Source organism: Oncorhynchus kisutch, linkage group LG1, assembly GCF_002021735.2.
Source record: "Oncorhynchus kisutch isolate 150728-3 linkage group LG1, Okis_V2, whole genome shotgun sequence".
NCBI lineage: Eukaryota > Metazoa > Chordata > Actinopteri > Salmoniformes > Salmonidae > Oncorhynchus > Oncorhynchus kisutch.
This window is the reverse complement of record NC_034174.2, coordinates 8,951,992-8,978,533: the sequence shown is the minus strand read 5'-3', so window position 1 is coordinate 8,978,533 and position 26,542 is coordinate 8,951,992. Positions and strand designations below refer to the sequence as shown.

Below are 26,542 nucleotides of genomic sequence, written 5' to 3'. Positions count from 1 at the left end.
TCACAGTCACCCACAGTCACTCACAGTCACCCACAGTCACTCACAGTCACTCACAGTCACCCACAGTCACTCACAGTCACCCACAGTCACTCACAGTCACTCACAGTCACTCACAGTCACCCACAGTCACTCACAGTCACTCACAGTCACTCAGCCTGTTTGTGTTTTAGCAGCAGCTTTGGATTTACTTGAAGACTCATCTAAACTTTTTTTTCAGGTCACGACATGACTGGTGGACTGACCAGATAGATGGGTTTTACGATCAATAATCAATAGCCCAAACAATACTCTTGGATTATTTGATTTTAGCCTACTTTCTATTTTCCTCTCAATGTTTATTTGGCGGGAACAAAAATGTGTAAACACCAAATCAGATTTTTGTATTTGACTTCATGGTGTTAAATGTATATAATTGTAACTACATTTTTAATGGGGGAGGTGATACACAGACTGCTGTATGTATGTCTCATCTTTTCCACAAGGGAGGTACAAAACATCACACAACGGCCCCTTTAAGAGGGAGGTACAACACATCACACAACGGCCCCTTTAAGAGGGAGGGACAACACATCACACAACGGCCCCTTTAAGAGGGAGGGCCAACACATCACACAACGGCCCCTTTAAGAGAGAAAGAGGGAGAAATAGAAAGAGAGAGAGAGAGATGTGATAACAGTGACAGAATTGTTCTATGATGACAACCGGATTAATGTTTGACGCTCTGTCATATTAAAGAATAGCCACATTACAAATCCGTGTCGGACACATCAGAGTCAGACTGAACCTCGTAGTCAACATCTTTGCGTGTGGATTCCAACTTGAAGAAGAATTTTGGCGGTTAATTACGTGTCACAGGTAGGAAATTCAATTATCTTTTCTGTTTTCATAATTATTTATTGACATATTAGATGCAGGATAATTGTCTCTGGGTTGAATTCATCACCTATTTCTTTATTATTACCAATCTATGGGTTAAAGTGATTTCTTCTAGAAGTGTTTTTAAGGAACATTTTCTGCAATGATTACTGCATGATTATCCCCATTAGACTATGTCAACCTAACAACTACATGATTTTGAGATAGACCGATTTAAAACATGGAATTATTTATTTTCCAGCTAAATTATTATATTACTTCTATACAGTAGACTAATACCACTTTACAGCAGACTATACACCAGTAGCTAAAGGGTATAGGGTTTAAAAGGAAAATAAATGACTGTTGAATGAATTCAATAACAACCTGTAAATTGAGCCAGTAACTTCTGCTAACAGAACATTCATTCATACAGACGGTGTAGCTGAGACTAAATGGTCAATTGCATGTTCCTCACTAGGAAGGTATCATTCACTGTTTGTGCCAGTCTCACTGTTTCTCCTACATTTCTCTCTCTCTCTCTTATCCCTATTTTTCCCCTCTCTCTCTCTCTCTCTTCTCCCTATGTCTCTCTTTCTCTCTCTCCTTATTTCTCTCTCTTCTTTCTCTCTCTCTCTCTTCTCCCTATTTCTCTCTCTCTCTTCTCCCCATTTCTCTTTCTCTCCTCCCTATTTCTCTCTCTCTCTTCTCCCCATTTCTCTTTCTCTCCTCCCTATTTCTCTCTCTCTCTTCTCCCCATTTCTCTTTCTCTCCTCCCTATTTCTCTCTAACTCTTCTCCCCATTTCTCTTTCTCTCTCTCTCTCGCTCTCTTTCTTTTCTTCCTATCTCTCAATCTCTTTTCTCCCTATTTATCTTTCTCTCTCTCTTTCTCTCTCTCCTCATTAACTGCCCTGGGGAAATGGAAGTTATAACAGCATTGGCTGAGCCTGTCATTTCTCCTTTCTCACGCTCGATTATATCCTTCTCGCTTTCTTTCTCTCCTATCTCTCTCTTTCACACTCACTCTCTCTAATTGTCATTCTTGTGGGTTCCACAAAATGCAACGATTGATTGTTTTCAATTGTGTTAATTGGTGTGATAGCTTTCCCTGAATTGCTGCTGTCTTCTAACAGAACTTTATAACGGGTTTATAACGGGTTTATAATGCACTGAAGCTACTTTCTGTCTGTCAGGCAGTTAGACAGACAGGCAGTATATGGGACTCACTCGGTGGACATTTTTATGGCCTCTGATAGTGTGTGTGTGTGTGTGTGTGTATGTGTGGGGTGTGTGTGTGTGTGTGTGTGTGTGTGGGGGTGGGGGGGGGGGTGTGTGTGTGTGTGTGTGTGTGTGTGTGTGTGTGTGTGGCCACTGCTCAGATTGACAACTACAGTATATTTCATCTCCAATGTTTATTGAAAACATAAATTCATTTTCACAATGAGCACGGACGTCTCTCAAACACATTGCTACATTAGTTGGTTAGCTAGCGAATTTGAGTCATATCAGCATTGACATGAAATCAGTCAAAACACCTCAAAACCAGACATAAAAGAAGATGAAACTAGCTGAAATCCGTCACTTACGATTCCCCACATGACAGTTTCTTGTCATTGTTAGTAGCTATCTCGCCATCCAGAATCAAAACAACTCTCAGATTTCAGCCCCGTTGAAGAGTAATCGTCGTTTTCGTGACGTTTTCGTGACGTTACCAGCTATCCCATCTATGTCAAACCAGAATGTAGATCAATGTGGAGTGCGAAATGGAAAAACGTCCCTTATATAGGATTGGATTTGATGAAGATGATTATGATTATATAAAGAATAATTTTAATAAAAGTGTCTACTTGAATCACTCAAATATCTAATAAAAAAATGCAATACAAGCACATATGAAACAAATACACAGCTGATATTTCAGCCTGGATTCTAACCAGAACCAGAGGAGGATACCAATCACCACTTGGTAAATGGACAAATGTGTTGAAAAATGTAGGACGGGTCTATTTTCCTGGCTAAGGCACATGTCACATGTCGAGTTCTGTCCCTTCATTTGATAAACAGACCGAACAGATGTTATCTATTCTCCCGCAGTCATATTCCGATTGAAGTTTGATTTTTCCTCGCTGATACAACCCAAGCCCAGATTCTAACCAACTCAGATACGATCGTGGAATATATATTCTCCTGCAGTCTGACTGATACCGACTGAAGAGTATTTCTATCTTAGTTTGTTTTTACTGACTGAGCCAAGAGATAAGTAGTATCCAGTCTATTTTTACAGCACATATAGTCTTACATCACATTCTGACTGAACTTTGTGTCTCCTTGCTGGCCCAGCACCAACTGAGGCCAGGTCTCAAACCACAGGATAAACAAACACGGAATATTCTCCTGCAGTAATAGATCAGACTCTAACAGTGGAGTCTTGCTACCATAGTTTGCTCTTCCTTGCTGGGACAGGAGATAAATTACATACAACACAGTAGATACTCTACACAGATTCTAACCAAGACTCGGATATAATCATTGGACTAATGTATTTTTTCTACACAGTCACCAACATGCTACAGTATAGTGTTCTTTTCCCTGTCTTGACAAGAAGATAGTGTACAGCCCAGACCAGGCGACTTCTGACCATGGACTACAGTCAGGGCCAAAAGTATTGGTCCCCTTGATAAAGATAAGCAAAAAATAATGCAAAGATGGAAATATATTGTATGCAACAAACATTTTTTTTTCTAAATTATAATATGTTATACTAATACAATTGCTGAGAGAAAGAGATTTTATTTAATAAGTTATACAAAAAAAAAAATGAAAAAAATATTATTGGCACCCCTGTTTTCAATACTTCCTCTTGGGAGGATAACAACACTGAGGCTTTTTCTAGAATGTTTTAAGAGCTTGGAGAACACGTTGGGAGGCTGACATGGCCATTGCAAAATGGCCTAAAATGTCTTGGTACTGGGTAAAGTTCATGATGCCGTTGACCTTAACCCCAGGACGAGTGGAAGCGAAACAGACCCATAACATCAAAGATCCACCACCATATTTTACAGTAGGTATGCTTCTGTTTTTGAACACCAAACCCACCACTGGTATGCGTGGCCCAAGAGCTCTATTTTCATGTCATCTGCCCATAGCACCGCTCGGAGTTCCAAGTGCCAATGCCGTTTAGCAAACTCCAAGTGGTGCTGTGGTCAGATAACATGAAAATAGAGCTCTTTGGCCACACACATTAGTGGTGGGTTCTAAATACTGTAACTTCAACCCAACCCCGTCCCCAGCCCACAGCCCAACCCAGCCCACAGCCCAACCCAGCCCACAGCCCAACCCAGCCCAACCCAGCCCACAGCCCAACCCAGCCCAACCCAGCCCACAGCCCAACCCAGCCCACAACCCAGCCCACAGCCCAGCCCACAACCCAGCCCACAGCCCAGCCCACAACCCAGCCCAATACCCGGCCCACAACCCAGCCCACAACCCAGCCCACAACCCAGTCCACAGCCCAACCCACAGCCCAACCCAGCCCACAACCCAGCCCACAGCCCAGCCCACAACCCAGTCCCCAGCCCACAGCCCACAGCCCAACCCAGCCCACAACCCAGCCCACAGCCCAGCCCACAACCCAGCCCACAGCCCAGCCCACAACCCAGCCCAATACCCGGCCACAACCCAGCCCAGTCCCCAGCCCACAGCCCAACCCAGCCCACAACCCAGCCCACAGCCCAGCCCACAACCCAGCCCAATACCCGGCCACAACCCAGCCCAGTCCCCAGCCCACAGCCCAACCCAGCCCACAACCCAGCCCACAGCCCAGCCCACAACCCAGCCCACAGCCCAGCCCACAACCCAGCCCAATACCCGGCCACAACCCAGCCCAGTCCCCAGCCCAAGCTGTGTCTCTTCCAGCTGTGTAATTATCCACACTAGATAGCTCCAACTAGGACAAACGCATGTCATATTCACCAGCACCACCCAGCCACAGCTCACAACCCACAATCCAACCACAGCCCAGTCCACAACCCACAATCCAACCACAACCCAGCCACAAATCAGCCCACAGCCCAACCCAGCACACAACCCAGCCCACAGCCCAGCCCACAACCCAGCCCAATACCCGGCCACAACCCAGCCCACAACCCAGCCCAACCCAGTCACAACCCAGCCCACAGCTCACAACCCACAATCCAACCACAGCCCAGTCCACAACCCACAATCCAACCACAACCCAGCCACAAATCAGCCCACAGCCCAACCCAGCACACAACCCAGCCCACAGCCCAGCCCAATACCCGGCCACAACCCAGCCCACAACCCAGCCCAACCCAGCCACAACCCAGCCCACAGCTCACAACCTACAATGCAACCACAGCCCAGCCCACAACCCAGACACAGCCCAGCCCAGCCCACAGCCCAGCCCATAGCCCAGCCCACAGCCCAGCCCACAACCCAGCCCACAGCCCAGCCCACAGCCCAGCCCACAGCCCAGCCCAGCCACCAACCCAGCCCATAGCCCAGCCCACAGCCCAGCCCACAGCCCAACCACAACCCAGCCCACAGCCCAGCCCACAACCCAACCCAACCACAGCCCAGCCCACAGCCCAGCCCACAGCCCAGCCCACAGCCCAGCCCACAGCCCAGACACAGCCCAGCCCAGCCCACAGCCCAACCACAACCCAGCCCACAGCCCAGCCCACAACCCAACCCAACCACAGCCCAGCCCACAGCCCAGCCCACAGCCCAGACACAGCCCAGCCCAGCCCACAGCCCAACCACAGCCCAGCCCACAACCCAGACACAGCCCAGCCCACAGCCCAGCCCACAGCCCAACCACAGCCCAGCCCACAGCCCAACCACAGCCCAGCCCACAGCCCAACCACAGCCCAGTATCTCTTCTAGCTGTGTGCTTATGGACACTGTGAGGGAGGATATAGTGCTGGTCTGGTATAGTGTATCAGCAGTGGTACTCACACATCCCACTGTGTCTAATGTCGCAGTCTGATTCCCAAACGGCTCCTTAGTCCCTGTAATGTGCACTACGTTTGACCAGGGCCCTGGTTGTACACTGTGCTACTATTTAGGGAATAGGGTGTCATTTGGAATGCAGTTAATGTCCCTGACTACTATAAAACACAGAGATGTATCATCACTGGAACATGAGTTAGGATGATCTGTTGGGAGGTGGATTCAATGGTCAATTAATGAGAGAGAGTATAGATGAATGTAATGTCATGCTTGTCAGATGTGTGTGTGGGAGGGAGGGAGGGATGGAGAGAGGGAGGGATAGATAGATAGAGGGTGTGTAGGGAGGGTGAGTGGGAGGGAGGGAGGGAGGGAGGGAGGGAGGGAGGGAGGGAGGGAGGGAGGGAGGGAGGGAGGGAGGGAGGGAGGGAGGGAGGGAGGGAGGGAGGGAGGGAGGGAGGGAGGGATGGATGGATGGATGGAGGGAGGGATAGATAGATAGATAGATAGATAGATAGATAGATAGATAGATAGATAGAGGGTGTGTAGGGAGGGTGAGTGGGAGGGAGGGAGGGATGGATGGATGGAGGGAGGGATAGATAGATAGATAGAGGGTGTGTAGGGAGGGTGAGTGGGAGGGAGGGAGGGATGGATGGATGGAGGGAGGGATAGATAGATAGATAGAGGGTGTGTAGGGAGGGTGAGTGGGAGGGAGGGAGGGAGGGAGGGAGGGATGGATGGATGGAGGGAGGGAGGGAGGGAGGGAGGGAGGGAGGGAGGGAGGGAGGGATGGATAGATAGATAGATAGATAGATAGATAGATAGATAGAGGGTGTGTAGGGAGGGTGAGTGGGAGGGAGGGAGGGTATGTAGAGGCAGGAGATGGGATAAGAGGCTGGTAATGTCTGTTGTGTTGAAATATTGTCATGTTTGTATGAAAGAGAGTATGTGAAGAGTTTATTTCCAAAATGCTATATCCACAAAATAAAAAAATTGTGTGTAAAATATTAGTGTTCTCAGATGTTTTTATTTACAGACTTTAGATGTGTATTAATATGTGTGGGTTTTTTTAGGTAAAAAAAACGATCTGATGTTTAGCTGGAATGCAATGGTGATGTACTTTATATTTCAATCAAATCAGTCAATGAAATGTATTTATAAAGCCCTTCTTACATCAGCTGATGGCACAACGTGCTGTACAGAAACCCAGCCTAAAAACCCCAAACAGCAAACAATGCAGGTGTAGACTGTGATGTGGGGTTGTCTCACCTAGCTATCTTAAGATGAATGCACTGTGCGGCACTCTGGATAAAATGTCAAACGTAAATGTTTTACATACAGATTTAATAATTGCTGTATTGATTCATAAAGAAATGTCACAGACGTATCATTTGTACAGTTCTCAGATCCATATTGTCGCTTTATAGGAAAAATATGAGGATTGTCTTTCTGATATCTCCCATTTACTGCAACCAGTAAATCTGATGATTCATAGCAGTAAGAGAGGTCAGTATAGATTGTAGTTTCAGGCCTCCTCTTCTTCCTCTTCTCTTGTCCCAGTAGATGAAGTGGTGCACTATATAGGAACTAGGTAACTAAAGTAGTGCACTATATAGGAACTAGGTAACTAAAGTAGTGCACTATATAGGAACTAGGCAACTAAATAGGAACTAGGTTACTGAAGTAGTGCACTATATAGGAACTAGTCTATAATATGTGGCTGGTTATTGAATAATAAATAAATACATGTGATGGCCATTTCCTTCATAACAATGAGATGCAACCATTAATGTCATCCTCTCTCTATGGGCCTTTGGTAGCTAGTTGTGACTATGTGACAAGGAGGATTTTTCATACGAACAGGCTTAATCTGTATTTTTTATTCCCCTTTACCCAGTGACCTTTATTGTCCTGAACCTTAATCTCCTCTGTCTCCTGCATAGCTGCCGGAAGGAGGGTTGCTGGAGGGGCTGAAGCACCCCATGATACATTTTAATAATTTTGCCCCAAAATTATATTCCTTCCTGTATGAACAGACTAGACCAGACTAGACCAGAGAGCATCATTTAGCCACAGAGAATCACTAGTTATACTAGACCAGAGAGCATCATTTAGCCACAGAGAATCACTAGTTTATTAACAATTTCTTGGGATTACATTTCATCACAAGCACTTACAGTCGGGAAGACTGCAATTTGGGTAGCGACTGTGCAAAATATAGAACATCTTGTTGCTTTGTGGTTTGTGGCCATAGACATATAATCCATAGAATCATTTTGGAACCTCTAACTCTGGCAATTTTGACTGTTAAAAGAATACTTTAGGATTTTGGCAATGAGGCTATTGATGTACTTCCCCAGAGTCAGATGAACTCCTGGAAGTATCCCTTTAAACACATGGGTACACTAGCAATGGCTGCCAGTCCTGGCAATGGCTGCCAGTCCTGGCAATGGCTGCCAGTCCTGCTGCCAGTCCTGTCAATGGCTGCCAGTCCTGTCAATGGCTGCCAGTCCTGGCAATGGCTGCCAGAACTGCCAGGGCAATAAATGTCCGTACTGTGAGACACCTAAGACAGAGCTACAGGGAGACAGGACGGACAGCTGATCATCCTCGCAGTGGCAGACCACGTGTAATAACACCTGCACAGGATCGGTACATCCGAACATCACACCTGCAGGACAGGTACAAGATGGCAACAACAACTGCCCGAGTTACACCAGGAACGCACAATCCCTCCATCAGTGCTCAGACTGTCCACAACTGGCTGAGAGAGGCTGGACTGAGGGCTTGTAGGCCTGTTGTAAGGCAGATCCTCACCAGACATCACCGGCAACAACGTCGCCTATGGGCACAATCCCACCGTTGCTGTACCAGACAGGACTGGCAAAAAGTGCTCTCCACTGACGCGTTACGGTTTTGTCTCACCAGGTGTGATGGTCGGATTCGTGTTTATTGTCAAAGGAATGAGCGTTACATCGAGGCCTGTACTCTGGAGCGGGATCGATTTGGAGGTGGAGGTTCCGTCACGGTCTGGGGCGGTGTGTCACAGCATCATCGGACTGAGCTTGTTGTCATTGCAAGCAGTCTCAACACTGTGCGTTACAGGGAAGAAATCCTCCTCCCTCATGTGGTACCCTTACTGCAGGTTCATCCTGACATGAACCTCCAGCATGACAATGCCACCAGCCATACTGCTCGTTCTGTGTGTGATTTCCTGCAAGACAGGAATGTCAGTTTTCTGCCATGGTCAGCGAAGAACCCGGATCTCAATCCCATTGAGCCCGTCTGGGATCTGTTGGATCGGAGGGTGAGGGCTAGGGCCATTCCCCCCAGAAATGTCCGGGAACTTGCAGGTGCCTTGGTGGAAGAGTGGGGTAACATCTCATATCTGGTGCAGTCCATGAGGAGGATATGCACTGCAGTACTTAATGCAGCTGGTGGCCACACTATATACTGACTGTTACTTTTGATTTTATCCCCCTGCCTTTGTTTAGGGACACATTTTACATTTCTGTTAGTCACATGTCTGTGGAACTTGTTCAGTTTGTCTCAGCTGTTGAATCTTATGTTCATACAAATATTTACATGTTAAGTTTGCTGAAAATGAAAGTGAGAGAACATTTATTTTTTTGCTGAGTTTATATATATATTATGTTGTAAAATCTGTGTGTCTCTTCACTGGGAATGTTGTTTCAATACTCTCATTTGGTCACTGTCAGAGTAGCATCATTTCAATCATTTGGTATAAAAAAATGACGTAGAATTGGATGAAATTAGTTTCTAAAAGGCTTTTTTTTAAAGAACCTGCTGTGTGAAAATCTCGAACGCCTTTGCTCAAATGTATGCCACTACGCAAATGCACCCGCTGGCTCCAGGTCATCTATAAGTCTCTGCTAGGTAAAGCCCCGCCTTATCTCAGCTCACTGGTCACCATAGCAACACCCATAGCACGCGCTCCAGCAGGTATATTTCACTGGTCATCCCCAAAGCCAACACCTCCTTTGGCTGCCTTTCCTTCCAGTTCTCTGCTGCCAATGACTGGAACGAATTGCAAAAATCACTGAAGTTGGAGACTTATATCTCCCTCCCTAGCTTCAAGCATCAATTGTCAGTGCAGCTTAACGATCGCTGCAGCTGTACACAGCCCATCTGTAAATTGCCCATCCAACCAACTACCTACCTCATCCCATATTTGTTTTTGTTTTTATGCTCTTTTGCAAATCCTCATCTATCACTCCAGTGTTAATTGCTAAATTGTAATTACTTCTCCACTATGGCCTATTTATTGCCTTACCTCCTTACTTCATTTGCAGACACTGTATACAGATTTTTCTATTGTGTTATTGACCGTACGTTTGTTTATTCCATGTGTAATTCTGTGTGGTTGTTTTTGTCTCACTGCTTTGCTTTATCTTGGCCAGGCAACAGTTGTAAATAAGAACTTGTTTGGTTAAATTAAGGTGGAATAAAAATACATTAAAAAAAATCTATATAAAATCTATATCTTTATTGGCATTGGACCTATAATGGACCTATTTTCTCTCCATATCCCCGGATTCCTACAGCTCTGAACCTTTTCACCTTGAGCTAGCTAGCTGCAATCCGAGTGACTACTCCTGGCTAACGTAGCAAGCACCAATTAGCCTGTAGCTAGCCCATGCTAGGCCCATTTTCCCTGCTAGCTGAAGAGGCCCATCAGCCACTCCTGGGCTACAATTCCCGAACCCTTTCTACTGCCGGCACAGGGCGGAACCCCGCCGATCCTTCATGACTGGACTACCGACATAACCTGCTCTAGGGCGTATTCAACTGGTCCCTACGTCGCGACGTCCCCTGAATGCCCATCTGCTAGCTACTAGCCGTGGCCCGCTAGCTGCTAGCTGCTAGCCGCGGCCCGCTAGCTGCTAGCCGCTGCCCGCTAGCTGTCTAGAGTATATTGGACTGTTAGCTGAATAGATCCATCGACCAATTTCTTGGCACACTATACCTATTTTGCCAATTGGACTTGGACCCCTCTGCTACTCGGAACCCTACTAATCCATCACGACTGGTTTATCGACGTCACCGCACGGGGAGGCTAAATCAGTCTATCCTCCGTCGCGACGTCCCTCTAAGTCCCTTATGCTAGCTTGCTAGCCCCGGCCTGCTAACTGCTATCTTGCTATCCCCGGTCTGCTAGCTGTCTGAATCGCTGTGTCTCCAGCCTTCCCAACCACTCACTGGACCCCTATGATCAGTCGGCTACACATGCCTCTCCCTAATATCAATATGCCTTGTCCATTACTGTCCTGGTTAGTGATTATTGTCTTATTTCACTGTAGAGCCTCTAGCCCTGCTCAATATGCCTTAACCTACCATTTAGTTCCACTTCCCACATATGCGGTGACATCACCTGGTTTAAACATCTCTAGAAACAATATCTCTCTAATCATTATCAATGCCTAGGTTTACCTCCAATGTACTCACATCCTACCACATCTTTGTCTGTACATTTTGCCTTGAATCTATTCTTTCGCTCCCAGAAAACTCCTTTTACTCTCTGTTCCGGACGTTCTAGAAGAACAGTCCGTATAGCCTTTAGCCGTACCCTTATCCTACTCATCCTCTGTTCCTCTGGTGATGTAGAGGTTCATTCAGGCCCTGCAGTACCTAGCTTCACTCCCATTCCCCAGGCGCTCTCATTTGTTGACTTCTGTAACCGTAAAAGCCTTGGTTTCGTGCATGTTAACATTAGAAGCCTCCTCCTTACGTTTGTTTTATTCACTGCTTTAGCACACTCTGCCAACCTGGATGTCCTGGCCGTGTCTGAATCGTGGCTTAGGAACACTTTTCATCCCTAAATATAACATTTTTCCGACAAGATAGAACTGCCAAAGGGCATGGTGTTGGAATCTACTGCAGAGATAGCCTGCAGAGTTTTGTCTTACTATCCAGGTCTTACCCCAAACAATTCGAGCTTCTACTTTAAAATTCCACATTTCCAGAAACAAGTCTCTCACCGTTGCCGCTTGCTATAGACCACCCTTCTGCCGCCAGCTGTGCCCTCGACACCATATGTGAATTGATTGCCCCCCATCTTTCTTCAGGGCTCGTGCTGCTAGGTGACCTAAACTGAGACATGCTTAACACCCCGGCCATCCTGCAATCTAAGCTAGATGCCCTCAATCTCACACAAATTATCAATGAATTTAATAGGTACAACCCCAAATCCGTAAACACGGGCACCCTCACACATATCATTCTAACCAACTTGCCCTCCAAATACACCTCTGCTGTTTTCAACCAAGATCTCAACGATCACTGTCTCATTGCCTGCATCCGTAATGGGTCTGCGGTCAAACGACCACCCCTCATCACTGTCAAACACTCCCTAAAACACTTCAGCGAGCAGGCCTTTCTAATCGACCTGGCCCGGGTATCCTGGAGGGATATTGACCTCATCCCTTCAGTAGAGGATGCCTGGTTATTCTTTAAAAGTGCCTTCCTCACCATCATAAATAAGCATGCCCCATTCAAAAAATGTAGAATCAGGAACAGATATAGCCCTTGGTTCTCTCCAGACCTGACTGCCCTTAACCAGCACAAAAACATCCTGTGGCGTTCCGCATTAGCATCGCATAGCCACCGTGATATGCAACTTGTTAGGGAAGTTAGGAACCAATATACTCAGTCAGTTAAGAAAGCTAAGGCTAGCTTCTTCAAAACAGATATTTGCATCCTGAAGCACAAACTCCAAAAAATTATGGGACACTGTAAAGTCCATGGAGAATAAGAGCACCTCTACCCAGCTGCCCACTGCTAGGAAACACTGTCACCACCGATAAATCCACAATAATTAAGAATTTCAATAAGCATTTTTCTATGGCTAGCCATGCTTTCCACCTGGCTACCCCTACCCTGATCAACAGCCCTGCACCCCCCAAAGCAACTCACCCAAGCCTCCCCCATTTCTCCTTCACCAAAATCCAGATAGCTGATGTTCTGAAAGAGCTGCAAAATCTGGACCCCTACAAATCAGCCGGGCTAGACAATCTGGACCCTCTCTTTCTGCAATTATCTGCCGCAATTGTTGCAACCCTGATTACTAGCCTGTTAAACCTGTCTTTGGTATTGGAAAGCTGCCGCTGTCATCCCCCTGTTCAAAGGGAGAGACACTCTAGACCTAAACTGATACATACCTATATCTATCCTACCCTGCCTTTCTAAGGTCTTCGCAAGCCAAGTTAATTAACAAACAGATTACCAACCATTTCGAATCCCACCGTACCTTCTCTGCTATGCAATCTGGTTTCAGAGCTGGTCATGGGTGCACCTCAGCCACAATCAAGGTCCTAAATGATATCATAACCGCCATTGATAAGAGACATTACTGTGCAGCCGTCTTCATGGACCTGGCTAAGGTTTTCGACTCTGTCAGTCACCACATTTTATTGGGAGACTCAACAGCCTTGGTTTCTCAAATGATTGCCTCGCCTGGTTCACCAACTACCTCTCTGATAGAGTGTGTCAAATCGGAGGGCCTGTTGTCTGAACCTCTGGCGGCCTCTATGGGAGTTCCGCAGGGTTCAATTCTCGGGCCAACCCTCTTCTCTGTATACATCAATGGTGTCGCTCTTGCTGCTGGTGATTCTCTGATCCACCTCTACGCAGACGACACCATTCTGTATACTTCTAGCCCTTCTTTGGACACTAACCTCCAGACAAGTTTCAATGCAATACAACACTCCTTTCGTGGCCTCCAACTGCTCTTAAATGCAAGTAAAACTAAATGCATGCTCTTCAACTGATCGCTGCCCGCACCTGCCCGCCCGTCCAGCATCACTACTCTGGACGGTTCTGACTTAGAATATGTGGACAACTACAAATACCTAGGTGTCTGGTTAGACTGTAAACTCTCCTTCCAGGCTCTCACTAGCTTTAATCAGCAGCTGTCAGAGCAGCTCACAGATCACTGCATCTGTACATAGCCCATCTGTAAATAGCCCATCCAACTACCTCATCCCCATACTGTATTTATTTATTTATCTTGCTCCTTTGCACCCCAGTACCTCTACTTGCACATTCATATTTTGCACATCTATCATTCCAGTGTTTAATTGCTATATTGTAATTACTTCACCACAATGGCCTATTTATTGCCTAACCTCACTTATCCTACCACATTTGCACACACTGTATATAGACCTTTTCTATTGTATTGTTGACTGCATGTTTGTTTATTCTATGTGTAACTCTGTGTTGTTGTATGTGTCGAACTGCTTTGCTTTATCTTGGCCAGGTCGCAGTTGTAAATGAGAACTTGTTCTCAACTGGACTACCTGGTTAAATAAAGGTTAAATAAAAAATTACAAAATAAATTGGAAAAATATGTTTACATTGCTAGAAATAGATAATAAACAAAAGTAAAATAAACAATAAAAAATTGACAGTAAACTTTACAACCATAAAAGTTCCAAAATAATAAAGACAATTGTCATTATGTCTATATATACAGTGCCTTGCGAAAGTATTCGGCCCCCTTGAACTTTGCGACCTTTTGCCACATTTCAGGCTTCAAACATAAAGATATAAAACTGTATTTCTTTGTGAAGAATCAACAACAAGTGGGACACAATCATGAAGTGGAACGACATTTATTGGATATTTCAAACTTTTTTAACAAATCAAAAACTGAAAAATTGGGCATGCAAAATTATTTTTCATGGTAGCTCTCCCTTTCTCTCTCTCTCTCTCTCTCTCTCTCTCTCTCTCTTTCTCTCTCTTTCTTTCTTTCTTTCTTTCTTTCTTTCTTTCTTTCTTTCTTTCTTTCTTTCTTTCTTTCTTTCTTTCTTTCTTTCTTTCTTTCTTTCTTTCTTTCTTTCTTTCTTTCTTTCTTTCTTTCTTGCTTGCTTTCACCCCTCCTCTCTCTGCCCTAACAAACTCTATGACCATGGACAGAGACAGAGACACCCTTGTGATGCTCCCAACTCCCAAGAGTGATTATTATAAGAAAATGTCAACCCTCAGGTCGTTATGTTCAAAGTCCTAAGGTCCTTATCACGTGAGGGTTGAATCATTGCCATAACAAAACAACTTTCCCTGGTGAACATCTACAGAACGTATCCAGCTCCTATCTTAAAGCCAAATTCGTTTTTTTTCAATGTGTGTTCTTTAGTGGATTTGCTTACAGTGTTCTTTTTCTTCTCCACCAATCAAAGTTCCTTCCATGTGTTCTTTTTCTTCTCCACCAATCAAAGTTCCTTCCATGTGTTCTTTCACTCCACCAATCAAAGTTCCTTCCATGTGTTCTTTCACTCCACCAATCAAAGTTCCTTCCATGTGTTCTTTCACTCCACCAATCAAAGTTCCTTCCATGTGTTCTTTCACTCCAACATCTGTGGATGTCGGTGTACTGTATGAACTTTCCACTAACCTCCTGTGGATGTTCTGTGTGTTCTATAGCCTCTTCTCATGCTGTTTTCTGTTCTGTTCCACCAGGCTCTGCTGGCCCTGGCATCTCCCTCTGGACCTGGGGTGTGTCGGGGGCTATGGTGAGGACATGTGCCTCAGCGGGAGGACTGGATGTCATGGAGGAGATGGATTGGGGCTGCGGAGAGGATTGGGTAAAGTGTTGGAGAGAGGAGGGCTGGGCACAAAGCTTGGGAAAGAGAGAAGACTGGAGAGAGGGAGGGCGAGAGAGAGAGGGCAGGGATCCAGGACATGGCTGGGGCAGGAGACAAGGCTTGGGAGAGACCTGGGTCGAAGCCTGGGAGGCTGGTCATTCACCCTGCTGGTCCTGCTCCTCCTACTCTCCCCGGTGTTCCCCCAGTGCCCTGACAGCTGCCACTGTGTGTGGGAGAGCAGCATGGTGCTGTGTACGGACGCTGGGCTCCGTGAGTTCCCCCAGGGCCTTCCTCCGGACACCGTCACCCTCCACCTGGAGAGGAACTACATCCGCTCGCTCCCCGAGAGCGCCTTTAGGTGGTATCACCTTCACCTTCATTATTGTCATTAGTTCATTTATTCATTGATTAATGAATTAATATTTATTTTTCTATTTCTTTCATTTTAATTCATATCTGGCTCCCATTTTGGTTTTAGTTCCAGGTCTAGTAATGATGTTTCTGACACTTCCTCTTGTTATATACCTTCCCTTCAGGGAGCTGACCCACCTGAGGGAGCTTTACCTCTCCCACAACCGCATCGACACCCTCTCCTCCGGGGCCCTGCGCCACCTGAGCTCAGAGCTCCGTCTCCTGGATCTTTCACACAACCTGTTACGCCAGGCCAGCCGGGACGAGTTCAGTTCCACGCGGGCCAAGACGCGCCTCTACCACAACCCGTGGCACTGCGACTGTACCCTGCAGGAGCTGATGGAGACGTTAAATCTAGAGCCGGAGACGGTCAACGGGATCGTGTGTGAGAGCTCTGTGAGGAGCGCCGGGGAGGTGAGTCGCTGGGAGGATCCAGGGGGTGCAGGGGAGCACGCCGGTCAACCGCTGGTTAAATTGCTCGACTCTGGGGTGAACTTCTGTAATCTCCAGCGGAAGACCACGGATGTGGCTATGCTGGTGACCATGTTCGTGTGGTTCTTCATGGTCATTGTTTATGTGGTCTACTACGTGAGACAGAACCAGGCTGAGACCAGAAGACATCTGGAGTATCTGAAGAGTTTGCCCAGTCCGAGGAAAACAGTCACGGAGACAGACACGATAAGCACTGGTCTCTGAACTGTTTATTTATTGCCCTTCTTTAATCAGGTTATTGAGAACACAGTCTCTTTTACAAAAACAACCAAGAGAAGGCCTACGAAAAGGCCGTAGGGACAATTCATGTCTCTGTATTGGGATCGAGCTTGTTAATTGAAAAGGGACTATCTATAACAACTTTGACTTTAATTAAATGATTACAGCATTTTATTTTTGTAACTACTTTTCCATAATTATTTATATATTTTTGCCCTAACTACATTTATACAAAAAAGATGTTTTTTGTATCCACTGGCTTATGCACAGCATTAACGCTGTCCAAATGGAGAGAAAGACCAGAAGAAGAAAGAAACAGAGAAGACAATATTGATCAGCACCTTTCATCATCAATACTGGTGGCTTTCATCTTCAATACTGGTGGCTTTCATCTTCAATACTGGTGGCTTTTGTCTTCAATACTGCTGGCTTTCATCTTCAATACTGGTGGCTTTATACTGGTGGCTTTCATCTTCAATACTGGTGGCTTTCATATTCAATACTGGTGGCTTTATACTGGTGGCTTTTGTCTTCAATACTGGTGGCTTTCATATTCAATACTGGTGGCTTTATACTGGTGGCTTTTGTCTTCAATACTGCTGGCTTTCATCTTCAATACTGGTGGCTTTCATCTTCAATACTGGTGGCTTTTATCTTCAATACTGGTGGCTTTATACTGGTGGCTTTCATCATCAATACTGGTGGCTTTCATCATCAATACTGGTGGCTTTCATCTTCAATACTGGTGGCTTTCATCTTCAATACTGGTGGCTTTCAGCTTCAATACTGGTGGCTTTATACTGGTGGCTTTCATCATCAATACTGGTGGCTTTCATCTTCAATACTGGTGGCTTTCATATTCAATACTGGTGGCTTTATACTGGTGGCTTTCATCATCAATACTGGTGGCTTTCATCATCAATACTGGTGGCTTTCATCTTCAATACTGGTGGCTTTCATCTTCAATACAGGTGGCTTTATACTGCTGGCTTTCATCTTCAATACTGGTGGCTTTATACTGGTGGCTTTCATCTTCAATACTGGTGGCTTTCATCATCAATACTGGTGGCTTTCATCTTCAATACTGGTGGCTTTCATCTTCAATACTGGTGGCTTTCATCTTCAATACTGGTGGCTTTATACTGGTGGCTTTCATCTTCAATACTGGTGGCTTTATACTGGTGGCTTTCATCTTCAATACTGGTGGCTTTATACTGGTGGCTTTCATCATCAATACTGGTGGCTTTATACTGGTGGTTTTCATCTTCAATACTGGTGGCTTTATACTGGTGGCTTTCATCTTCAATACTGGTGGCTTTATACTGGTGGCTTTCATCTTCAATACTGGTGGCTTTATACTGGTGGCTTTCATCTTCAATACTGGTGGCTTTATACTGGTGGCTTTCATCTTCAATACTGGTGGCTTTATACTGGTGGCTTTCATCATCAATACTGGTAGCTTTATACTGGTGGCTTTCATCATCAATACTGGTGGCTTTCATCATCAATACTGGTCTGTCTGTAAATAGGGACTGTCTGTTTCTATTCTGTATATCAGGTTCCAAAGGCATGTGATGTTGTTTAGTGTTCAGGATGATTACTTGTCTTACTTTTATCTCTCTCCAGCCCTTGATGATCATTGAAGGCTATTTTAACCTCTCACTCTACAAGGTCACTGAGTCTGAACCAGCCAGTCATCTACATTCATATCCTATGTTTTATCACCCTACGAGCCAGGACACAGCCTGAGATTCTCTGGCAGGCCACTGTTGACCAATTCAAAGTCTAGGTTGAAAACTAAAGGAGATGGGGCATTTGCCCGAGACTTTGGAATGGTCTGCCAGAGGACACCAGGCTTATAGATTCAGTGCCTCTTTTTAAATCCCTTACCGAAGACACACTTTTGTAAAGATGCTTAGTGATTTTATTTTATGATGTGAAGCATGTTACTTGTATCGAAAAGCGCTATACAAATAAAGTTACAATTATATTAAACCCCACTAATCCCTCAATCCGCACTACATCCGTTCCTTCCTGCTGTTCTAATGTTACCCTGGCCCTAGGAAGCAGGTGCTGAATCCGTTTTTTTTGTCATCAAGTACGTAACAAGCAATCATTTCTAAATTGGCCAAGTTAGGAGAGGCTAGTGTATGACGGCAGGGTATCAGCTGTCTCGGAAGCATAGAAATTAAATGAAGACCTCATTTAGAATTGATTTAATAATTCACTTTTATCTTTGTTAATAATTATCAGACGAATGAAACAAACTTTTTTTTTTTTTAAAGAAATGCTTTGTTTCTGTGGATCCTAATGTATCTTCTTAGTGATGTTTTATTAAGGACTGGTTTTCTGTCTGTGTGGTTAAAGTTATGGTCCTATATTTTCCTCCTGGACTTTCTTATTGTTAGTGAAGTGAGTTTAAAGAGACAGTTGACTTGGAAATATTTCCAATTGAGCCGAAATATGCAGCTATTGCCGTGAATGCAGTGTCCGCGAACACGCCATGGATTGAAACTAGGGACTCTATTCAGTCATGGAAGTTCAGCGTAGAAGTTCAGCGTAGACCGCATTCACGGTAAACGTTGCACATGCCAGCTCAATGGGAAAGGATCTTAAAATGTATATCTCAGAATCGGTAACGCATTCACGGTAAACGTTGCACATGCCAGCTCAATGGGAAAGGATCTTAAAATGTATATCTCAGAATCGGTAACGCATTCACGGTAAACGTTGCACATGCCAGCTCAATGGGAAAGGATCTTAAAATGTATATCTCAGAATCGGTAACGCATTCACGGTAAACGTTGCACATGCCAGCTCAATGGGGAAAGGATCTTAAAATGTATATCTCAGAATCTGTAACGCTTCAGCGATCCAGACCGAATAGCTTAATGTTGTGAACTAAATGAAAGCATGCCGGTGAATGTGCAATACGTTGAATGAATTTACCTTTTTTTTCTGACGACAATATTGATTGAGAATGAGTCCTGTACCATATTGTTGCTATATCAATCAGAATACGATATTATGTGTTTCATGAAAAAAGAAAAACTGTTTGTACAGTAGCCTATATGTGGTACATTTCTATGGAGATATTCCTATTCCTTTTGTCTCAGACAAACCCTAAGAGGTTTTGTAATTGTGTGTGTAATGTTGTGGCATTTAGAGTTCCATTCTAGCACAGGTTGTGGTATAGCACTGTCAATTTAAACGATAGCACTGTCAATTTAAACGATAGCACTGTCAATTTAAATGATAGCACTGTCAATTTAAATGATAGCACTGTCAATTTAAATGATAGCACTGTCAATTTAAATGATAGCACTGTCAATTTAAAAGAGAGCACTGTCAATTTAAGAGAGCACTGTCAATTGAAATGATAGCACTGTCAATTGAAATGATAGCACTGTCAAATGAAATGATAGCACAGTCCCTTTAAATGATAGCACTGTTAATTTAAATGATAGCACTGTCAATTTAAAAGAGAGCACTGTCAATTTAAAAGAGAGCACTGTCAATTTAAAAGAGAGCACTGTCAATTTAAAAGAGAGCACTGTCAATTTAAAAGAGAGCACTGTCAATTTAAAAGAGAGCACTGTCAATTTCAAAGATAGCACTGTTAATTTAAATGATAGCACCGCCCCTTTAAATGATAACCCAACTCCTTTAAATGATTGCACTGTCCTGTCATTAACTGTAGTGTAAATGTTTTATGTCATAGGCTACAATGAATACCACAACCTGGGTGACAAAACCGGTCTGTGGAGATGCCAATAACCCAGACAACAAGAACCGAGCATGTCTCCTTCTGTGTCATTTTTACAACGGGGTTTATTTGTGATGTATTTTCGTCTTGCTGATTTTGTTTTTTTTTCTCCTGTTGTTTTAAATGTCAATCATTATTCTAAACAAAGACGACGACATCGTAGATTCGGGAACCAATATATCAAATAATAAATGAACTTTAAAACCAAATTACGGGGAAAATAAAATATATATATATATAAAATAAACGTGTTGTTGAGAGAAATGCTTCTACCTTTTATTGCTACGGTGAAAGGTGAAAGGTGAAAGGTCAGGAAAGAAAAGGGAAAAAAGTGTAAAGACAGGATGACAATCAGTTCATACAGTTACTAACATTTGGAAATGTTTCCCTTCTCTTATCTAGCATGCTTAAAAAACTATCTGAAAATATTGAAAAAAAGGTTTTTACATTTTACAAAATAGTACATGATATGAACTTCGCACCTCCTCACACATACTCTCTCCGATGAAGAAAACAACACATAAAGTGGGGTACCACCCACTTGTGATCCATGGTCTCTCCTTGTGTGTTCTGACTACATTCCACCCCTCGATATGCATTTAGCTCAAACACACAGACCAACGGAAAGACCCATACAGGACACAGGATCTAGATTTGGTACGGCTTCTATCTCTGGGAATATAATACCGTCAACAACAACAACAACAACAACAACAAAGTTCAATCATACTTTCAGGTTTCAGAAACAAATAATCTTCCCAGATATGTTTTACTTCTTCTCTGGAGCATTATGGGGGGTGAATAACAACCCCAAAAAACACCCACACCACCACAGCACCCAACCCCACACACACTCTTCTCTGGAGCATTATGGGGGGTGAATAACAACCCCAAAAAACACCCACACCACCACAGCACCCAACCCCACACACACTCTTCTCTGGAGCATTATGGGGGGTGAATAACAACCCCAAAAAACACCCACACCACCACAGCACCCAACCCCACACACACTCTTCTCTGGAGCATTATGGGGGGTGAATAACAACCCCAAAAACACCCAACCCACCACAGCACCCAACCCCACACACACTCTTCTCTGGAGCATTATGGGGGGGGGAATAACAACCCAAAAAACACCCACACTACCACAGCACCCAACCCCACACACACTCTTCTCTGGAGCATTATGGGGGGTGAATAACAACCCCAAAAAACACCCACACCACCACAGCACCCAACCCCACACACACTCTTCTCTGGAGCATTATGGGGGGTGAATAACAACCCCAAAAAACACCCACACCACCACAGCACCCAACCCCACACACACTCTTCTCTGGAGCATTATGGGGGGTGAATAACAACCCAAAAAACCACCAACAACAACAACAACAACAAAAATCTATAAAATAAAAAGCGACTTCAGCCTGTTAATATTTTTTTTCTTTTATTTCCAATTTACATGAATCAGAACCGTAACAAAAACAAAATCATGATCATCATATTTAATAATAATAATAAAAATAGTAATGATGTTATTATTAACAATATTACTATTATCATTAATATAAAAATATATATATTTACTACCCCCTCACAAACGAACACCCTCTGCCCTGGTCGTGGTGCTTTCCCCCTGTGTGTAAATGAGGGCTGGATTGTCCAGTTGTGATATCAAGTCAAAAAGACATATCCCGTTCCTGATCCTAGAGGGGCATGGCCAGGGCCGAGGTACTTCCTACCAGGGTAGAAGGTACTTCCTGTGTGAGGGGACAACAGGGGGTTTATGGGAGGAAGTGGAGTGGGATAGGTCAACGGTCAAAGTCAACTTCTGGTGGGCTTCTCACAACATGGGGTCTAATGCACCAAAGAGAAGATTGCCAAAGCTGGGTTTGTAAACTTGGATACAGGATTTAACTTTGCTCTGTTGTTTCTTTCTTTGTGTGTGTGTGTGAGGTAGCTTAAAATATTATCATTAAAACTAAATAAATGTAGAGCTCGGATTGATTCCGAATTGAACATGTCTCTTTACAAAATATATTATGGACATGGTTTTTGTGTCATTGGGTTACCACGGAGAAGGGTCAGGGTTGGGTTTGAGGGAGGGGAAGCAACATTTACCACTCTGAAAAATGTACTCTCTGAAAAATGCATATATATATATATATATATATGTATACACACATATACATATATGTACACACATTATAAACATGTCACTAATACATTAGTATCTGGTTGTTAAGGAATACAGACTTGTTTTACAACAATAGCACCATTTGACTTTATTATAATACACAGTAACTTCCTGATACACACTGGGGCGGCGGTTGGAACTAGGAACACCTGCACTTATCACACTGGCAGATTTTTTTGGTTTGGAATTGATATAATATTTAGGGTGTGGAGGTATGGAGGAGGAACATGAAAAGGGGGAACTGATAGAATATGTATGTTGTTGTGGGTGGGGCCTTTTTATAGGCTACACACACTCAGTCCTAACACACCTGGGACCCACACCTGAACAATAAATAAATAACACCAACTCATTGTTTGGCACGCTGCCTCTTTCTCCTCTTTCTCCCTTTTCTCCTCTTCTCCTCGATCCTTCTTGTTAGTGGGGTGGTGCTCCCAGGGTGGGGGGTGGAGGGAGGGCTGGGGCACCATGGGAGGGGGGTCTGATGGAGGGAGACTGGAAGGCCACGAAATCCCAGATGAATATTGCCGGTGCCATTCAGTGCAGGACTTAGTTGGAAAAAGCACTTTCTACTTAAACAAAAAAAAAAAATACATAAAAGTGTCTTGATCTTTCTCTATTCTTTCTTTCATTCTTCCTTTTTCTGATAGAAGCGTGTGTTCCTCTCTCTCATATTTCATGTGTTTTTCCCCTCTACTTCTCCTTCTTTTCATCCCTCTTTCTTTACAAGAAGCAAACTGCGCCGACGTCAACACCAAACTCTTGGTCCGCTCCTCCAATATCCACAGGAGCGATGTCCACGATGGGCAGCCGGCTGGTCTTCTGGGATCTGTACTCAATCACTGTCTTTCCCCATGTCCCTTTATGTTTCTGGGGACAGAGAGACAGACATGTTATAGACATGTTATAGATATTGATAGGGGACAGAGAGACAGACATGTTATAGACATCGATAGGGGACAGAGAGACAGACATGTTATAGACATCGATAGGGGACAGAGAGACAGACATGTTATAGACATCGATAGGGGACAGAGAGACAGACATGTTATAGACATCGATAGGGGACAGAGAGACAGACATGTTATAGACATCGATAGGGGACAGAGAGACAGACATGTTATAGACATCGATAGGGGACAGACATGTTATAGACATTGATAAGGGACAGACATGTTATAGACATTGATAGGGGACAGACATGTTATAGACATTGATAGGGGACAGAGAGACAGACATGTTATAGACATTGATAAGGGACAGACATGTTATAGACATTGATAGGGGACAGAGAGACAGACATGTTATAGACATTGATAGGGGACAGAGAGACAGACATGTTATAGACATCGATAGGGGACAGAGAGACAGACATGTTATAGACATCGATAGGGGACAGAGAGACAGACATGTTATAGACATCGATAGGGGACAGAGAGACAGACATGTTATAGACATCGATAGGGGACAGAGAGACAGACATGTTATAGACATCGATAGGGGACAGACATGTTATAGACATCGATGGGGACAGACATGTTATAGACATCGATGGGGACAGACATGTTATAGACATTGATAGGGGACAGAGAGACAGACATGTTATAGACATCGATAGGGGACAGAGAGACAGACATGTTATAGACATCGATAGGGGACAGAGAGACAGACATGTTATAGACATTGATAGGGGACAGACATGTTATAGACATTGATAGGGGACAGAGAGACAGACATGTTATAGACATCGATAGGGGACAGAGAGACAGACATGTTATAGACATCGATAGGGGACAGAGAGACAGACATGTTATAGACATAGATAGGGGACAGACATGTTATAGACATCGATAGGGGACAGACATGTTATAGACATCGATAGGGGACAGAGAGACAGACATGTTATAGACATAGATAGGGGACAGACATGTTATAGACATTGATAGGGGACAGACATGTTATAGACATTGATAGGGGACAGAGAGACAGACATGTTATAGACATCGATAGGGGACAGAGAGACAGACATGTTATAGACATCGATAGGGGACAGAGAGACAGACATGTTATAGACATCGATAGGGGACAGAGAGACAGACATGTTATAGACATAGATAGGGGACAGAGAGACAGACATGTTATAGACATAGATAGGGGACAGACATGTTATAGACATAGATAGGGGACAGACATGTTATAGACATTGATAGGGGACAGACATGTTATAGACATTGATAGGGGACAGAGAGACAGACATGTTATAGACATAGATAGGGGACAGACATGTTATAGACATTGATAGGGGACAGACATGTTATAGACATCGATAGGGGACAGAGAGACAGACATGTTATAGACATAGATAGGGGACAGAGAGACAGACATGTTATAGACATAGATAGGGGACAGACATGTTATAGACATAGATAGGGGACAGACATGTTATAGACATCGATAGGGGACAGACATGTTATAGACATCGATGGGGACAGACATGTTATAGACATCGATAGGGGACAGAGAGACAGACATGTTATAGACATAGATAGGGGACAGAGAGACAGACATGTTATAGACATCGATAGGGGACAGAGAGACAGACATGTTATAGACATCGATAGGGGACAGACATGTTATAGACATCGATAGGGGACAGACATGTTATAGACATCGATAGGGGACAGACATGTTATAGACATCGATAGGGGACAGACATGTTATAGACATTGATAGGGGACAGAGAGACAGACATGTTATAGACATAGATAAGGGACAGACATGTTATAGACATTGATAGGGGACAGACATGTTATAGACATCGATAGGGGACAGAGAGACAGACATGTTATAGACATAGATAGGGGACAGAGAGACAGACATGTTATAGACATAGATAGGGGACAGACATGTTATAGACATAGATAGGGGACAGACATGTTATAGACATCGATAGGGGACAGACATGTTATAGACATCGATGGGGACAGACATGTTATAGACATCGATAGGGGACAGAGAGACAGACATGTTATAGACATAGATAGGGGACAGAGAGACAGACATGTTATAGACATCGATAGGGGACAGAGAGACAGACATGTTATAGACATCGATAGGGGACAGACATGTTATAGACATCGATAGGGGACAGACATGTTATAGACATCGATAGGGGACAGACATGTTATAGACATCGATAGGGGACAGACATGTTATAGACATCGATAGGGGACAGAGAGACAGACATGTTATAGACATAGATAGGGGACAGAGAGACAGACATGTTATAGACATCGATAGGGGACAGAGAGACAGACATGTTATAGACATAGATAGGGGACAGAGAGACAGACATGTTATAGACATCGATAGGGGACAGAGAGACAGACATGTTATAGACATAGATAGGGGACAGACATGTTATAGACATCGATAGGGGACAGAGAGACAGACATGTTATAGACATCGATAGGGGACAGAGAGACAGACATGTTATAGACATAGATAGGGGACAGACATGTTATAGACATCGATAGGGGACAGAGAGACAGACATGTTATAGACATCGATAGGGGACAGAGAGACAGACATGTTATAGACATAGATAGGGGACAGTGAATGAGTGTATTTGTGGGTTGGGGTTAAATAGTCTCAAAACTGTTCCGTGTGTTTTCATCACAGTGCAGCCATCCTCCATGTTGCCTGTGTGTGGGTGTGTATGTATGAGAGAGAGTGTGTGTGTGTGTGTGCGTGCGCGCGTGTGTGCGCGTGTGTGTGTGCGTGTGTATGTGTTCATCCTCTCACCGTGCAGCCGTCCTCCATAACGGTGTAGGTGAAGCGGCTGTTGCCCTCAGCTCTGATCTCCACGTCGTTGGAGCCTTGGAGCAGCACGGCCTTCTTCAGGTTCCCCGTGGCCCCGTCCAGATAGGCCACGCTGTTCTTGCAGTGGTAGGTGAGGTTCTGGCTAGCCTCGGTGGACAGCAGCCGTAGGAAGGTCATCTGGATGCTGGCCGTGTTGGCTGCCAGAC

The 26,542-nt window shown here is 44.4% G+C and overlaps 2 protein-coding genes across 2 annotated transcripts in view; one reads left to right on the top strand and one right to left on the bottom strand.

Moving 5' to 3' along the window:
* Positions 1 to 616: 616 nt before the first annotated feature.
* On the top strand, positions 617 to 21,365 carry LOC109899846 (leucine-rich repeat-containing protein 3). The gene is made up of 3 exons (XM_020495437.2): positions 617 to 855; positions 15,302 to 15,784; positions 15,963 to 21,365. The coding sequence occupies exons 2-3, from the start codon at positions 15,363 to 15,365 to the stop codon at positions 16,531 to 16,533; spliced, it is 993 nt and encodes a 330-aa protein (XP_020351026.1). The 5' UTR covers positions 617 to 855; positions 15,302 to 15,362; the 3' UTR covers positions 16,534 to 21,365.
* The window catches only part of LOC109879967 (collagen alpha-1(II) chain), a 108,447-nt gene continuing 102,266 nt past the window's right edge, over positions 20,362 to 26,542 (bottom strand). Inside the window, 2 exon segments of the mRNA XM_074933816.1 lie at positions 20,362 to 23,384; positions 26,319 to 26,542. The exon segment at positions 26,319 to 26,542 is cut by the window's right edge and continues 19 nt beyond it. Of these exon segments, the coding sequence (XP_074789917.1) occupies positions 23,238 to 23,384; positions 26,319 to 26,542 (371 nt within the window). The 3' untranslated portion in view covers positions 20,362 to 23,237.

Excerpts from the sequence above, each read along its gene's own strand:
- LOC109899846 (XM_020495437.2), top strand. The coding sequence starts at position 15,363 with ATGTGCCTCAGCGGGAGGACTGGATGTCATGGAGGAGATGGATTGGGG. Across the intron at positions 15,785-15,962 it reads CTCCCCGAGAGCGCCTTTAG|GGAGCTGACCCACCTGAGGG; the intron begins GTGGTATCACCT and ends CCTTCCCTTCAG.